The 16,860-nt window shown below is 40.6% G+C and overlaps 1 protein-coding gene across 9 annotated transcripts in view; it reads left to right on the top strand.

Moving 5' to 3' along the window:
• Window positions 1–16,860, top strand: part of NFASC (neurofascin) — a 258,666-nt gene that overhangs the window by 37,247 nt on the left and 204,559 nt on the right. Inside the window, exon 1 of one of the 9 annotated variants that reach the window (XM_007481230.3) lies at window positions 11,305–13,888. The exons of 7 other annotated variants lie outside the window; for them this stretch is intronic. In XM_007481230.3, the coding sequence (XP_007481292.2) occupies window positions 13,851–13,888 (38 nt within the window). In that variant the 5' untranslated portion in view covers window positions 11,305–13,850. Of the gene's footprint in view, window positions 1–11,304; window positions 13,889–16,860 lie in introns of those variants that run through there. One more of the 9 variants, XM_056815789.1, reaches the window with a different exon arrangement.

Below are 16,860 nucleotides of genomic sequence, written 5' to 3' on the forward strand. Positions count from 1 at the left end.
GGGTCTCATAGTGATGGATTTAGCAAGGCATCTGGGAAAGATGTTACAGCTATAACAGAATAGATGTCCTTCTACAGGCATGCTTAGGATCCTGGTAGAGCTGGGAGTAGGGAAGGAAGGAAAAAAGATTGTCCAGACTTCAAACTTTGGATTCTCTGGTTCCCCTTTTTTCTGGACCTCAGACTTTTTTGTTGTGAAAGAAACTAAAAAGAAAGGAACCAGAATGAAAGGAAATTTCAGACAAGGCTCTCAGGGAAGGTTCCCTTATCATTTTTGTATCCCTTCCTTTGGCAGTTCAGGAAAGCCTATGGACTCCTTCTAAGAAGCATAGTTTTAAATGCATAGGATGAAATACGTAGAATTACAATGGAAATCAATTACACTAAAATACAAGTAATCAAAATGTGAAAACCAACGCATGTACCCTAGGTTAAAAACACCTGCTCTTGAGCCTTCTAGAAAGATTTTAACAAGTATAGTAGAAAGAACTCTAGATTTAGATTCAGAGGAGATCTCCCAATTTGAATACTAATTCTAACTCTATGAGCTTGGATAAATCATTTTAAATCACAGAATTTCAGGGACCTCAGAGGCCATTTTGTTTGACCCACATCTGAAAAATTGGTCATTGCAACATGACCAATAAATGATTGCCCAATCTGATTGAAAACCTCTAATGAGAAGGAACCTGACATTTCCTGAGGCAGCCCATTTCACTTTTATTTCTCTATAAAATGAAGAGACTGGATTAGATGACCTAATCTTTCAGCTTTAAAATCTTAGCATCTACGTGGACAAAATCATAATCATAGATTAGTTGGTAATGACTCCAGAGGTCATCTGGATACTATCCACTCTCATCTTCTCCAGACAATCACAAGCTTGATCATCCTTCCCCTTTCTCAGATTTTCATGTTCTATCAACTTGTTCCTTCCAAACTGCCTTTGAACATGTCCAAGTCTCTCCATCCTTTGAAAACAACAAATGCAACAACCCTGCACTGGGCCTTTCAAAGCTATCATCTTTTTATCTTTCCTCCTTTTTTCAACCCAACTTCTTGAAAAAAAATAGTTTATGCTCCCCAACCCGCCTCTACTTCTCTCATTCATTTCTCAGTTTTATGTAATCTAACTTTCAGTCTCATCATTCAAACTAAAATTTCCCTCTCCAAAGTTACCAATGATCTCTTATTTTCCAAATATGATAGTCTCTTCTCAGTCCTAATCCTTCTCAAACTACTTGCTGAACTTGATACTTCTCTCTTCTCTAGGTTTTCATGCTACTAGACTCTTCTGGTCCTCCTCCTACCTGTCTGAGCACTCCTTAGTTTCCTTTAATAACTCGTCTTCCATTTTATTTTCACTTACTGTGGGTGTTTCTCAAGTTTCTGTCCAAGGTCTTCTTTTCTTCTTAAGCCTTTATCTCATGGTAATTTCATCAAATCTAGTGGTTTTTATTCTCATGACTTCCAGAGCTATCTATCTGTCTGTCTATCTATCTATCTATCTATCTATCTATCTATCTATCTATCTATCTATCCAGCTATCTAGCCATCTATCTATCTATCCATACATCCATCCATCCATCTATCTATCTATCTATCTATCTATCTATCTATCTATCTATCTATCTATCTATCCATCTATCTAGCCATCTATCTATCTATCCATCCATCCATACATCCATCTTTCTATCTATCTATCTATCTATCTATCTATCTATCTATCTATCTATCTATCTATCTATCTGTCTGTCTATCTATTTATCTATCCTCCAACATCCCCAGTGTTTTCCTCCAGTATTTTCCTCTACTATCCCCAAATGCCTATTGGAAATTTTGAACTGGATGTCCCAGAAACATCTTAAACTCATCCTGGCTAAAACCAAACTTAATATCTTTCTTCTGAAAATCTTCCCTCTTTCAAACTTCCTAATTGCTGGCTGTGGAACTACTATACTTTTCATCTTCCAGTTTCAAAACTAAGCATTCTTCTGTTCTCTTCACTCTCTCTCAGCCCTCATGATGAATCAGTTGTCAAGCATTGCCATCTCTGCCTTCACAATATCTCTCACCATTAACCTCTTTCTCTCTATTCATATATAGCTACTAGTTCAGGCCCTTATCATTTTTTTTACATTTAAATGTTTTTCCATTATATATGTCTATGTAATTTTCCTTTCTTTTTTTTTTAAACCTTTACCTTCTGCTTTAGAAGCAATACTATATATCGGCTCCAAGGCAGAAGAATGATAAAGGCTAGGCAGTGGGGGTTAAATGACTTGCCCAGGGTCATCAGTTAGGAAGACCTCCCCTCTCTAGGCCTAGCTCTCAAACCACTGACCCCCCTTCATATAATTTTCAACAATTGTTTTCTGACACTTTGAAAATGATGTTTTCTCCCTCCCTTTCCACCTTGTCTCCCCCAAGAAGGCAGATATTATGATACAGATTGTGCATGTGTTATTAAATGATAAATAATTCCATGTTCATCATGTAAACACACAAATATTGCTTACATTAGAGAAAAATTCATGGAGAAAATAAAGTGAAAAATACTAGGCTTCAATCTGCATTCATGCTCATTAAGTTCCTTCTATGGCAGTGGATGGCCTTTTATATCACGGGTCCTTTGGAATTGTCTCAGGTCCTTGCCTTGTTGAAAATAGTTGTCATTCTCAGTTGATCATCAGGCATTATTGTTATTATCATATACAATGCTCTCCTGGTTCTGCACACTTCACTTTTCATTACTTCATATAAATCTTTCCAGGATTTTTTTGATTGTATTGTTTGAAATTCCTTATGGCACAATTTGTTTAGCCATTGCCACCACAAAAGAGCTGCTATAAATATTTTTGTACAGTAAATCCTTTCCCTCTATCTTTGGTATCTTTGGGATACAGATGTAGTAGTAGTATTGCTGGGTCAGAGGGTATGCACTGTTTTATGGCCCTTTGGGCATGGCCCTCATCCCTTCTTGCCTAGATTATTGCTGTAGCCTCCTAACTGATCTACCTGCCTCGGGTCTCTTCCTATCCCAATCCATGTTACATATTACTGCCAAGATAATCTTCTTTAAAAGCAGATCAGACCTGTACATGTAATATGATAGGGATATTATTGGGGTTTTGATATTATTATTATTTTTCCCATTTGAATAAGTTTATTTAGTCAATTTAGAACATTATTCCTTGCTTACAATAATCACATTATTTCCCTCCCTTCCCTCCACCCACTCTTCTCACAGCCAACTCACAATTTCATTGGGTATTACATGTGTCCTTGATCAGAACCTATTTCCATGTTGTTGTTTGCACTAGGATGTTCATTTAGAGTCTATATCCCCAACCACATCCCTTTGACCCATGTATTCAAGCAGTTGTTTTTCTTCTGTGTTTCTGTTCCCACAGTTTTTCCTCTGAATGTAGATAGTGTTCTTTTCTCATAAATTCCTCCGAATTGTTCTGGATCATTGTATTGCTACTACTAGAGAAGTCCATTACATTAGATTGTGCCACAATGTATCCTTCTCTGTGTACAATGTTCTCCTGGTTCTGCTCCTCTCACTCTGCATCAGTTCCTGGACGTGGTTCCAGTCCCCATGGAATTCCTCCACTTTATTATTCCTTTGAGCACAATAGTATTCCATCACCAACATATACCACAATTTGTTCAGCCATTCCCCAATTGATGGGCATCCCCTCATTTTCCAATTTTTTGCCACCACAAGGGTCACAGCTATGAATATTTTTGTACATGTTTTTTTCTTATAATCTCTTTGGTGTATAAACCCAGCAGTACTATGGCTGGATCAAAGGGCAGACAGTCTTTTAGCGCCCTTTGGGCATAATTCCAAACTGCCCTCCAGAATGGTTGGATCAGTTCACAACTCTACCAGCAATGCATTAATGTCCCAACTTTGCCACATCCCTCCCAACATTCATTACTTTCCTTTGCTGTCATGTTAGCCAATCTGGGGTTTTGATATTAAACGATGGCACTACTGCAGATATGAATTACACAGAAAGAGGTTTTGAACAATAATACATGTCTAACCCAGTGGAATTGCTTGTGATTCTGGAAGGGGGAGGAAAGAGCAGGGGAAGCGAATCATGAATCATGGAAAAATATTCTAAACAAAAAAGGGGGGAAACAACAACAAAAAAAAAACAAATCAGACCATATTTCTCAATAACCTTCCTAATCAACTCCAGGGGTTCCCTTTTGCCCTCAGGATAAAAAGTAAACCCCTGCCTAACTTTTAAAGTCCTACACAATTTGGCCCCAATTGCTCTTTCTAGTTTCATTGGGTCTGATTTCCCTTCCTGCATTCTGCAATTCAGCTACCTTGTCCTCTCTGCTCCTCACTCATGATGTTATATTTCCTGCCCTTCTCTGTCTTTATACCAACAATCTTTCCATGTCTGGAATGTATTCATTTATTAAGTATGCCTCATAGAATTCCTTTCTTCCTTTAAGAACTCAAGTATCCCTTCATGAAACTTTTCCTGATTCCCCCAGTTGCTAGTGCCAACTCTCTCAAACAATGTTTTGTTTGATGGCTTTGAATATATTCGTATTTGTCAACTTTATGCAAATAGTGTATATATTTTATAATATATCTTCTCCATTAGAATACAACTCATTGATATTGTTTTGTTCTTTGTACTTCCATCCCCAATATAAGCAGAATTGGCATATGTTGAGCACTCAGTAAATACTTCCTGAGTGATTGATGTAAATATTGAGACCCAAAGAGGTTGTCACTAGTCAAGGGTCACATAGCTAGCCAGTGGCAGACCAGGAGTTGAACTCAGATACTCCATTTCCAAAATGACTGCACTTTCCACTGTACCATGGATTGAGGTTTGAATATTTAGCTGGAATGTAAAATATTATTTTTTACCCTTTACACCATAGTCTTTTGTCTTTATGTCACAATCTTTTCTTCATTAAGAACCCAGGCATTCGCACTCTTTCTGGTGGCAAAAAATTGGAAAACAAGGGGATGCCCTTCAATTGGGGAATGACTGAACAAACTGTGGTATGTGTTGGTGATGGAATACTATTGTGCTGAAAGAAATAATGAACTGGAGGAATTCTATGTGAACTGAAACAACCTCCAGGAATTGATGCAGAGTGAAAGAAGCAGAACCAGGACAACATTGTACAGAGATGGAAGGATACACTGTGGTACAATCGAATGTAATCGACTTCTCTACTAGCAGCAATGCAATGATCCAGGACAATTCTGAGGGACTTATGAGAAAGAACACTATCCACATCCAGAGAAAAAACTGTGGGAGTAGAAACACAGAAGAAAAACAACTGCTTGGTCACATGGGTCAATGGGAATATGATTGGGGATATAGACTCTAAACAATCACCCTAGTGCAAATAGTAATAATATGGAAATAGGTCTTGATCAATGACACACGTAAATCCCAGTGGAATTGCTCATTGGCTACAGGAGGGAGGAGGGAAAGAACATAAATTATGTTACCATGGAAAAGCACTAATTCTAAATTAACTAATTAAATAACCCTCCCCCCAAAAAAGAAAAAAAATTTGGGAAGATATGTGAAATGTCCAAAAGAAAAGAAAAAAAAGATCCCAGGCATTAAGAACTTCTTTCCATAATAGAATTGAACCCTTCCTTGTAACAAAGAAAAGCAATTACGAAAAACACCTGGGATGGTATCCACTAAGGTATGCAGCATTCTGCCTTCATAGACCACCCTTCTCCATCTCTCTGAAGAGAGGTTTGTTTCATTTATAATGAAATAATGTTTCATTATTTATTTTTAAAAACCTTTATTTTTTTCATTTTACTCAGTTTGATTTCCTTTTAGTGATCTTTTCATTTATAGTGATGTAGTGATCATGTATATTTGTTGTTAATGCTTATTTTGTTCAGGATCTATTCATATAACTCTTTTCATGCTTTTCTGACATTTTCTGACAATTTCTGACAATTTCTTACTGTAAGTTAATATTCCATTACATGGGTGGACCAAGAGATTGTTCTGCCATTCCCCAGTTAATGGGCACTCAATTTCTATCCACTTCTTTGCTCCCACAAAAAGTACTGCAATTAATATTTTGGTAAACACCAGATCTTTTTTTCTGTCTTTGACCGTCTTGGGATGTAAGCCCAGTGGTAAGATCACTGTATCAAAGGATATCGACAGTTTAGTCATTATTTGGATAATTTCAAATTTTTTCCAGAACAGTTGGGATAATTCATAACTCTACCAACAGTGTCCTGGGTTTCACACAGCCTCTCCATCAGTGACTCTGTGAATCATGTAAATTTTATAGGGTTGAAAGTGACCACTCAGTTGACACAGTATATAGAACACTGGGGTCAGGAAGACTTGAGTTTAAATCTGGCCCAAGATACTTCCTTGATGTGTGATCTTGGCAAGTTACTTACCTGCTGCCTGCCTTAGTTTCCTCAATTGTAAAAATGGAGATAATATCTACCTTCAGAGTTGTGAAGATCAAATGAGATATTTGTTAAGTGTGTCTGGCACACAGTAGGTGCTTAATAAATACATATTCGAAGAAGCACTAATTCTTTTCTTATTTAGGGTTATTTAGGGACAGAAGATTCATACCAACCTTGTCTTGAGGACCTTGCCATCTCCCTGGGCTTTGGTGAGGGCTAGTTGCCCTCTACTTCCATTAGTACTATTTAAATGAAATTAACTATCTTATTGATATATGGATTGGATTAGATGTCTTCTGAGTACCCTTCCAAACAAAATTTTGAGTTTCTGAGACATCCAGCTCAATAAGGGAAGCAATGAACAGGATAAGTTGCAACCTTAGGGTACAAATCTGAGCCTCCATGCAGGAGGTTTACCTCTTAGAGAAAAAGAAGAAGCCATTGGCTAACGTGGAAATACCTTTTTGAGTTTTGAGAATCCCTTCCTGGCTCTGCCCTTGAAGGTTTCCAGAAGAGGAGGGATTTTCCAAGAAGGAAATAAGTCTTTAAGAAAGTCCCCTTTTTACTTTGAATTCATACCAGGTCAGGAAGCATCCCTTACCAGTGGTAACTGGTTTATATGTCTGTATTTTTCCCAGACCCAATATTTTCCTCTAAGAGAAGGGGAAGGATGACAGAGCTGCCCCAACCCATCCCCAAACACCTATAAGCCTGACCTGAGTTGTTTACTTTCTTAACATTCCTGAAAGGCAAGAAGGAGGTTAAGAGAATATTTTTCTTGTGGAATTGAAAAAAGGAAGTTCAGAGAGGGTACCCTTGCTTCCTTCTAGACCAGATAGCATGTAAGGGAATAGAAGCCAGACTTCTGTATTTGTACCTTAAGCTCCTTATGTCCAAAGATCAGTGAATTCTGACCCAGCTTTCCTCACATCCAGATTGTTACTGGATCTCAGGTAAGCCATCTGCCCTCTCTGGGCTTAACTTTCTTCATGTGTCAAATAGGACACATGATAGATCCAATTCAAGAATTCCACACATCCTCCCTGCACCCCCCCAAACACACACTCCTGACTCATCCCCATGGAAAGTCACACTGTGGTGATCCAGCCCTGTCCAAGGACCTTTATCCTTTATTCACTGATTAATTTGCTTTCCTTTTGTCTCTTTCTAGTCAGAAGGGCCATAGATTTAGAGCTGAAAGGGACCTTTAGAAGCCTTTGAATCCAACTGCTTCACCTTAGGAATCAGAGGCCCCAAGTCCTTTAGAAATTATTTTATTATCCCCCAAATCTATTAAGCATGTCACTCTGGGATTACAATTAGAGAGTGAGGGCTGCTTGGGAGAATTTAAAATCAGGTTGGCCTCAGGCAAAGACAGTGGCTTGGAATGGGGACAACCCAGGGTTATTTGGGGGCTAGCTGGAGTGGTATGGCTTCTCTGTTTTGGACGGAAATCTTCCTCAAGGGAGTGCCAGCTGTTGCAGCTGCTGTGTGTCGGCCTTTTGGAGACAGCCACTTGGGCTTTGCAAATGTGACCCACATTCATCTGGCTGCCTTCCCTCTCTCACTGTGCCCCCTCCTTCAGTGGGCCTTTCCCTCTCCCTTCCTCTGCTTTGGCCTGCCTTGCTCCCAAGTTCACTTTCTTGTGAGGACACCTCTAGAGCCTTTCTAGTTGGTGTAGGAATTGCTGCTTTCAAAATAGCTCTGAGAACATGGAGTTTAGGGCTGGAAGAGCCTTAGTTTAGATATTAACTAAACCAACCACCTCATTTTTCTTTTTCTTTTTTTTAAATCCTTACCCTCTGTCTTAGAATCAATACTGTGTATTAATTCCAAGGCAGAAGAGCTATAAGGACTAGGCAATGGGGATTGTGATTTACCCAGGGTCACACAACTAGGAAGTGTCTGAGGCCACGTTTGAAGCCAAGACTTCCCATCTCCAGGCCTGGCTCTCAATCCACTGATCCATCTAGCTACCCCTGGCCCTTTGTTCTTTTGATTCCCTCCCCTCCCTCCCTCCCTCCCTCCCTCCCTCTCTGTCTGTCTGTCTGTCTGTCTGTCTCTCTCTCTTAGCATTCTTAGCAGAAAGATAAACAATATTATTAAGCTCTTACTACATTCTAAGCCCAGAGAATACAAATACAAGCAAGCAAGACAGCCTGTGCCTCAAGAAGCTTACATTCTAACAGAGGAAGGCAATTCATATAGGGACTCTGAAAAACAGAGGGATGGGGAGGCTGACATTAGAGTGGCTGAGTTGAGAAGCAGAAAGGAGGCTTGGTTCTTGGTAAGATAAGATGAGAGCTTATCTCTCAAAGCCAGGGAACTCAGGGTCTAAGTCCAACATTGCAATGGTGATGGGGGGGGGGGGAGCATAAGGGGAGACAGAGATGAGGATGATGGCTAGAGTATGAGCTGCATATTATAGTGTTGGCCTAAAAGTGACCTGCAGATCAAAACAACATATTTGACAAGTAGTCGTCCAGCCTAAGCTTGAAGACCTCCACTGAGGGGGAAAAGGGCAGTTAGACGAAACTGTGGATAGAGTGATGGGCCTGGAGTCAAGACGTTTACTCTTCCTGAGTTCAAATATAGCCTCAGACACTTACTAGCTGGATGACCCTGGACAAGTCACTTAACCATGCTTGCCTCTGTTCCTTCATTTGTAAAATGAGCTAGAGAAGGAAATGACCAACCATTTCTGGATCTTTGCCAACAAAACCTCAAAACCCCACAGGGGGACCCATGGAGTCAGACACAACTGAAATGACTAAACAACATTGAGAGGACAACCATTCCCTGTTGCAGAATGTGCATTCTTCCTCAGGGTAGTTAGAAATTTCATAAGGTTTTTTTTCCCTTACATCAATGCTAAATCTCCCTATCTGAAACTTGAAGCCTCTATTCCTTGCCTTCTAAGGCCAAGCAGGACAAGACTCATCCCATTTCCAGGTGATATTCGTTCCAGGAATTAAAGACAGCTAGCTATCCCATCCACCCCTATATGTTTCCTTCTCCAAGCTAAACACCCTCAGTTTCATCAACTGATCCTAATATGTCATGAACTTTAGACTCTTCACCATCCTGGTTGCTTTCCTGTGGATGCCCTTCAGTTTATCAAAACCCTTCTTAAAAGAAAAGTGGCAAGAGAAGGGAAAATCCCTTCCAAGAGAGAAAGGAGCTCTGGTCACAGCAGAGGGGACTGAGGTGGGACTTTCAGCTGCTCAATCCTAATATTCCCATCCTCTCAGACCTCACTTAGGCTATCCCTCCCTTGGTTACTCCTCACTCTGCAATCCTTTGGTGCTCTAGACTCAGTTTGTATTGTTTATTTATCTATTTGGGTCAGTGTTTTTACTTTAGCATTTTTTATTTGTGTGTGTTTTTCCTTGTCAAAGCAAAATAGAAACTCCATGGGCAGAGACTCTCTTCACCCTCAGAAGAGAAGCTCTTTATAGGCAGGGCAGGGGCTGTATATCTACTATTAAACTGGAGGCTTCTAGGGGCCAGGGACTGGTGTGCCCTCCTTCCCCTTCCCACCTTCCCATCAGATTGGAAACTTCCCAAGCATACTCATCATTTCTGTTTCTTTTTCAGGATTTTTCCTAACACCTAATATGATGCTTTGCTATGTAAAAAAAAGGATATAAGTGTGTGCTGTGGTATTCATTTAATGTTGTTGCTTGACCAACTAAGATACTAGGCTCTCCTTGGTTTTCTATAGCTTGATTTCCACTTGTAAGTTGGGGGTGGTGGTGATCAGTTGATCTCTTATGAGGTGAAAAGTTTGTTTTTACCAAGTCCCAGTCTAGCCTGATCTTGGGTTTTCCTCAGTACTGAAGGCCTTAGAGGAAAAGGCTAAACTATCTCTGGGACTAGTCTGAAGATTTGGGCACACAAGACAAACCAGATATCTACAACTTCCAAAGAAGAATGTAGGAGACATTATATCCCCATCCCTAATCCCCAACATATGCAATATGTTCATAGCAAATTCTTATTGGTCCTTTAAAAAAAGACTTTTTCTTATTAAAAAAATGGTTTATATTTTTATTGAAGCCATTCACTTTTTACATAGTATTTATTTCTTAGCATGGCCTGCTTCCCACCTATCAAGCCACTCTTATAAAAAAAAAAGATGAAATTGGAAAGATGGAAAAAAGCATTTCAGCAAAAACCAACATATTAGCCATATGTATGCCACATCCCACAATCAGAGAACTCTACTTCTTCAGTAAACAAAGGGAGGGAACAGTTCATTTTTTCAAGTCTCACCCAGGAAAGTCTTAGTCCTTATTAAGTCTAAGGCATTCAATCTTGATTTATTATTCTTTCTATTTATATTGTTATAGCCAATGTATTGTTTTCCTTGGTTCCAATTCCTTCACTCTGCCTCAGTTCATATAGCTTATCAGTTGCTTCTCTGAATTCCTCACATTCATTCGTTATGGCTCTGTTATATTCCTTTATATTTGTATACCAATCTTTGTGTTTCTGTCATTCTTGGCCTCCCTCCAATCTGTCTTCAAAACTACCTCCACATTAATCTACCTGTAGTTGATTCATGCTCGTGTCACTCATGGCTCAGGAATATTCAGTGGCTCCCCACAAAGTTGATATTTTTCAGTTTGATATTCAAGACTTTCCATTTTTGGTCCTAGTTTACCTTTCTTTTTTTTCTTTCTTTCTTTAAAAAATTTTTACATGTTAATACAATTTTTATTTATCTGACATTTTGTGATCCATGTTCTCTCCCTCCCTCCCTCCCTCTCCCCACCCCTCCTTGAGATGGCAGGTAATATGATATAGATTATACATGTGCTATCATGCCATATATATTTCCATGTTTGCCATGTTGTAAAAGAAGAAATGCATCATTTAGACAAGAAAAAAAACTTCACAAAGGAAATGAAGTGAATAATGGCTTGTTGCAGTCTGCTTTTATACTCCATCAGTTCTTTTTGTGGTGGTGGGTAATGTTTTTTCATAATGAGTCTTTTGGAGTTATGTAGTCTCCTTGTATTGCTGATATTGACCTACCTTTCTACAATATTCTCCCAATTCATATTCCATATCCCCACCAAATTTAGATTACTTGTAATTTTCCAAACATGCCTCGAACTCTTCCATCTCCTTATCTTTGTTTATGTCTTCCAACCTAAAATATCTCCCAGAACAGTGTTATGGAGAGAGTATTGGATTATGAGGCCTCGGATATAGTTTCAGCTCAATCACTAGCTAGCTTTGTGGCCTTGGATAAATTCGACTTTAATCATTTTAGACATTAGTTTCCAACTCTATTTGTATGGCTCATTGGAATGCTTTCCCTTCTCACCTCTACATTCTGGACTCCTTCAAGACTCAGATCAAATGCTAACTTCTGCAGAAGACCTTTCCTGGTTCTTCTCTCCCACTCTAGCCTCAGATTATCTCCTGTTCACAATATAGATAGCTTGTATTTACATCATTATCTGCATGCTATTTTTTTCTATAAATACGTGAACTTCTTTTGTAAAAGAACACATTTTGGGTTCTTTGTAGCCAGTCCTTAGTATAGTACCTGGCACATAGTAAACACTTAATAATTATTTCTAACGGAGTATCTGAAGAAGTTGGACTATATGATTTCTAAGGTCCTGTCTAGCTCTATTGGTTGTTGGATTTCTGCTCATAGAAACCCACCTCATGTAGGATGTGACATCAGTGGTGTCCCTTGCCAGAACTGTGTTCTTGTACAGAGATCCCACAGCATTTCGTCTCTTTGTTGGTATCTTTTTGTTTTTACTCTTACCTTCTATCTTAGAATCAATACTATGCATTGGCTCCAAGGCAGAAGAGCAGGAAGGGCTAGGCAATGGTAGTTAAATGATTTGCTCATGGCCACACAGCTAGAAATTATCTTCGGTCAAATTTGAACCCAGGACCTCCCATCTCTAGGCCTGGCTCTCTATCCCCTGAGCCACCCAGCAGCCTCTTGTTGGTATCTTTTTTTATGACAATTATATTTTGCCTTTTATCCTAATCAGTTGTATACATATCTTATACTACTAGAATAGAAGGCCCTTGAAGGTGGTAACTATGTCTGGGCCAACTTTATATTGACTATAGAGCCTTGCAAATGGACTAGGGATAGGGATGAGAACCAGTCCTATGATATCATCATTACTGGGAACTCTCTCTACCAATTCAGATTGGCCTCTTCTCTTTAACTTAGAGTCTTAGAGAGTAGTTGATTCTAGCAGTGGTACAATACGCCAATAGAAAGGGCTAAGAAGTACAGTGGAAAGAGCACTGGGCCTAGAGTCAGAAAGACCTGAGTTCAAATCCAGCCTCAGGCACGAGCTATGAGACCCTGGGCAAGTCACTTAACTCTGCCTCATTTTCCTCATCTATAAAATGAACTGGAAAAGAAAATGGCAAACTGCTCCTGTATCCTTACCAAGAAAATCCCAGTTGGGATCAGAAAATGACATGCTATGTTTTATCATATTTTTATTTGTTTTGTTAAATATTTACCAATTACCTTTTAATCTACTTCCTGTTATGATCTAAGTGTTTGACACTTATGGCTTAAAGGGCAAAAAATTGAGTCACTTGCTCAGGATCACATAGCCAGCATGTATCAGAGACCAGCCTTGAAGTCTTCCTGGCTGCAAGGCCAGTGGCTCTCTGCTACACTAAATGGTGAGCACTTGATAAATATTTGTTGAATGAATGAGTGAATTTGAGTGTATGAAGGTGACTCATGCCCAGTGTTACAATCCCTACCTCTCATGACCCACTGCTGTGCGTCTCACACACAACAAAAGGTTATGTCTTGGGTTCCTGAGCTGGGGGTCTTCATCCCCCAACCCAGGGAGCCTGGCTCAGCCTGGTACCTCTCTCTGCCTGGCCCCTGCTCCGGTGCCGGAGAAGCACAGCCTGGCTTGTGTCATGGGTCAGACAACTCCTCCATTATGCATGAGGGGGACCCAGTGGTGAGGAAGGGCGTGATGGAGCAGAGTGAGAGAGGGAGGAGAGCCGAGAAGGAGGAAGGGAGGGGGAGAGTGGTTATTAATAAACAAGTGGTATTGTGTAGAGCTCCATTCACTGGACTCTCAGAGGATGCGGTGGGCTCGAGATAATAATAATGCTCTGTTTATGCCAGTGAGGACTGAGGAGGTTGGCTGCTGGTGGGGAGGAATCTTTAATTATTCTGACTCCTCACTGGGCAGGGCTGCAGTGTTTGCTCTGTGGTCAGAGCTCAAGGGGAGAGGTGTCAGATCTGAATAGTTTGTTCTGAGCTTGTCTACTTGCTGGGATGGTGGGAGTCTTGAGAGACACCTAGTTTTTCACTTCTTTCCCCACCTTCCTCACTACTTCTCCATGGAGGGCACTCTGGAGTGGGACAAAGGAGAATGAGAAAGAAGATCCTGGAGCATGCAACCTGCAGAAAGTAGGTAGGATGGGAGATGCTCCTATACACATATACATACATACGTACACACACACACACACACACACACACACTTATATACTCACTATGGTTTCTCAAGGCTTTATTCTTTCTTCCAAATCCCCATTAGGAGATTAAGAGGTCTGGGGAGAAAGGAAAAGAAACCAGAGGGTGCTTTGTGAGGGCTCCATATGCTTCCCCAAAAGTTGTGTGTGTGTGTGTGTGTGTGTGTGTGTGTGTGTGTGTGTGCATCCATTTCTTTGGACATAGCCCATAGAGCTCAGCTGTCTGCTGTCACAGAAGGGCTAGAGTTCATTTGTACCTCGTTCTCACTGTCTCCCTTCCCTTCACACCATCCCCCCAGTGCTGTGAATATTGTTGAGATCTAGGACCAGAGAAATTTGGGTCTGGTTACTTACATTTCTGGGAGTGTTGAAGGTGTCTCCTTCTTCCTCTGCCTCTCCCTACTGTCACTGCTCTTACCCTCCCAGGCTTTCCTTATCAAGGAGACATTTGAAATGCATCAACTATGAATTCCCTTCTCTTGATCAACGTTTGTCTTCCATGCAGGTGTCCTGCCTCAAATCTTCTCCCCATCTCTGAATAATCTGTCTCACTGCCCCCAGTTGAAATGGAGTCTGGCTTAGATTAGAGGCAGAGGCATGGAGGGATAACACAGCTGGAGCTGGGAGTAGGAGAGGAAGGTGGAATGGAGAGGAAGGAGGAAGCTTCTTCCTAAGCTCTATTATTTGAGAGATGGAGAGGAAGGAATTCTCACTTTTAGAGGAAAGGAAAGGCAAGAGAGGAGAATGGAATGATGGAGAGAAGGGTTTATTTAGAAGATCTGTTTGTTTCATTCTTACTCCTCTGAGTAGGGAGGAAAGAGGGGAAATCTGCTGGGGAAGCACCTGCCAGAACCTTGGGTTAGAGAGAATCTTCTTCACTGTTCTGAGTTAAATCACTGAATCAGCAAACATTAAGTGCCTGCTATATGCCAGTCAGCATGCTAGGAATAGTGGGGATACAAAAGCAAAAATAAATAGTCCCTGCCTTCAGAGAACTTACATTCTATTTGGAGGAGACAATTTGTTCAAATATAAATATATGCAAGATAATTTTGGAGGTGAAGAAGCATTGACAGCTTCGAGGCCAAGAGGTGGCATTTGAGCAAAGTTCTGAAGGATACTGTATTTTGCGAGGCAGAGGTGGGGAGGAAGTCCATTCCAGGCATGGGGGACAGCCTGGGGCCAAGGCATGGACATGAGTTAAGGAACAAATGTCTCACCCCAATAGCCCTTTTGAAATTGGAAGACATGAAGGGAAGAGTGAGGCAGTAGACCAGAGCCCCTCCACCGCACCCCATTAGTCAGGTCATCTCTGTGGTTATCACTTTGACACATCAGTCTGGAAATTGCTGTATGTCTGGAGATTTGGAAGGGGTTATGGAAGCCTCCTCTTTGGCCTGGGAGTAGTCTCACCTGGAGAAAAGAGCTGGGTAGGGAAGAAGAAATGAGAAAACAAAGGAGTAGAAGGCAGTGTGGACTGGGCCTCTTTGCAGATCTCAGGTATGGTCCTGTCTGGAAGCAGGCCAGTGGACCCAGTGACCTCTCAGTCCTGTGGGGAATGGCAGGATTCAGTGGCGGGGGACATAATTCTTGTGGATGTTTGAAAGCTTCGTTATAGAGCGGGATTCTGAGCTGAGGGGGAGAGGGCTACATACCTGCCTCCCTTCAACTCCAGCCACCCCTTCTGGAGTGAAGATTCCAGTCAGTAAAGGCCCATTGGAGGTTTTCTTTCCCGAGGTGGTGAAAAATACAGCAAAAATGCTTGTCCTTCTAAATGTTTCCTTCCATGCCAGTGAATACATCTTATTATAATTCAGAGATTTGGGGTGTATAGAAAGTGGTGTGTGTGTCTAATTTAATGAGAAAGTGTTGAGATTTTGTAAGAGCACTGGAGTGGCTCTTGAAATATTAGACCTAGGCCTGAGATGCCTTCCCTCAAACCAATAAGAACAATTTGTTTCAACAAATATTTCAAAGAATTACAGAATTTAAGATTTGGGTGGAACCTCACCAGCCATATACAAAAGGAATCCCCATTGTAACACACACAAAGGCAATAATAAGATGTAGCTAACAGAGAACAAAACATAATCAGAAAGATATGAGTTCACATCCTGCCTCAGACACTTACTAGAAGTGATCTGGGCCAAGACATTTAACCTCTATCTGCCTCAGTTTCCTCAAAGGAGGATGATAATAATAATGAGCTGGAGAAGGAACTGGAAAAGCATTCCATTGTCTTTGCCAAAAAAAAACCCAAGTTGAGTCACAAAAAGTTAGACATGACAAAACAAAAACAGCAGCAAATTATGGTTATTGTTAATAATAATAAATATCTGCTGCATACGGAGAGCTATGCAGGGTTCTAGGAGAGTAGGGGGCAGCGAGGGGGCTCAATGGATTAAGAGCCAGACCTGGAGATGGGAGGTTCTGGGTTCAAATGTGGATTCAGACACTTCCTAACTGTGTGATACTAGGCAAATCACTTAACCCCCATTGTCTAGCCCTTATAGCTCTTCTGCCTGAGAACCTACACACAATATTGATTCTAAGTCAGAAGGTAAAAGGTAAAAAAAAAAAGTTTAGGTAAGACTAAGCTGAGACAGGCACACAGATGAGAAGGTACAAGCCATATGTAGGACATGGCAAGACATTTGTTTTTGTTTAAGTGAAGATATGAGCAGGATGAAAAGTCAGTTGTACACTATTGTGAAGACCTTGAATCTCAGGAGTTTTAACTTTATTTGGTAGGCAAAAGGAATCTAGTAAAAAGTTTAGGGCAAAACACTTCAATGAGTCAGGTCACTAAACATTTATTAAGCACCTACTTACATAGTAGATACTGGGCTAAGCACTGAAAACAGAAAGAAAAGAAAAAAATGACACCACCTTAGACCTTGCTCTCAA

The sequence above is a fragment of the Monodelphis domestica genome, chromosome 2, assembly GCF_027887165.1.
Source record: "Monodelphis domestica isolate mMonDom1 chromosome 2, mMonDom1.pri, whole genome shotgun sequence".
Classification (NCBI taxonomy): domain Eukaryota; kingdom Metazoa; phylum Chordata; class Mammalia; order Didelphimorphia; family Didelphidae; genus Monodelphis; species Monodelphis domestica.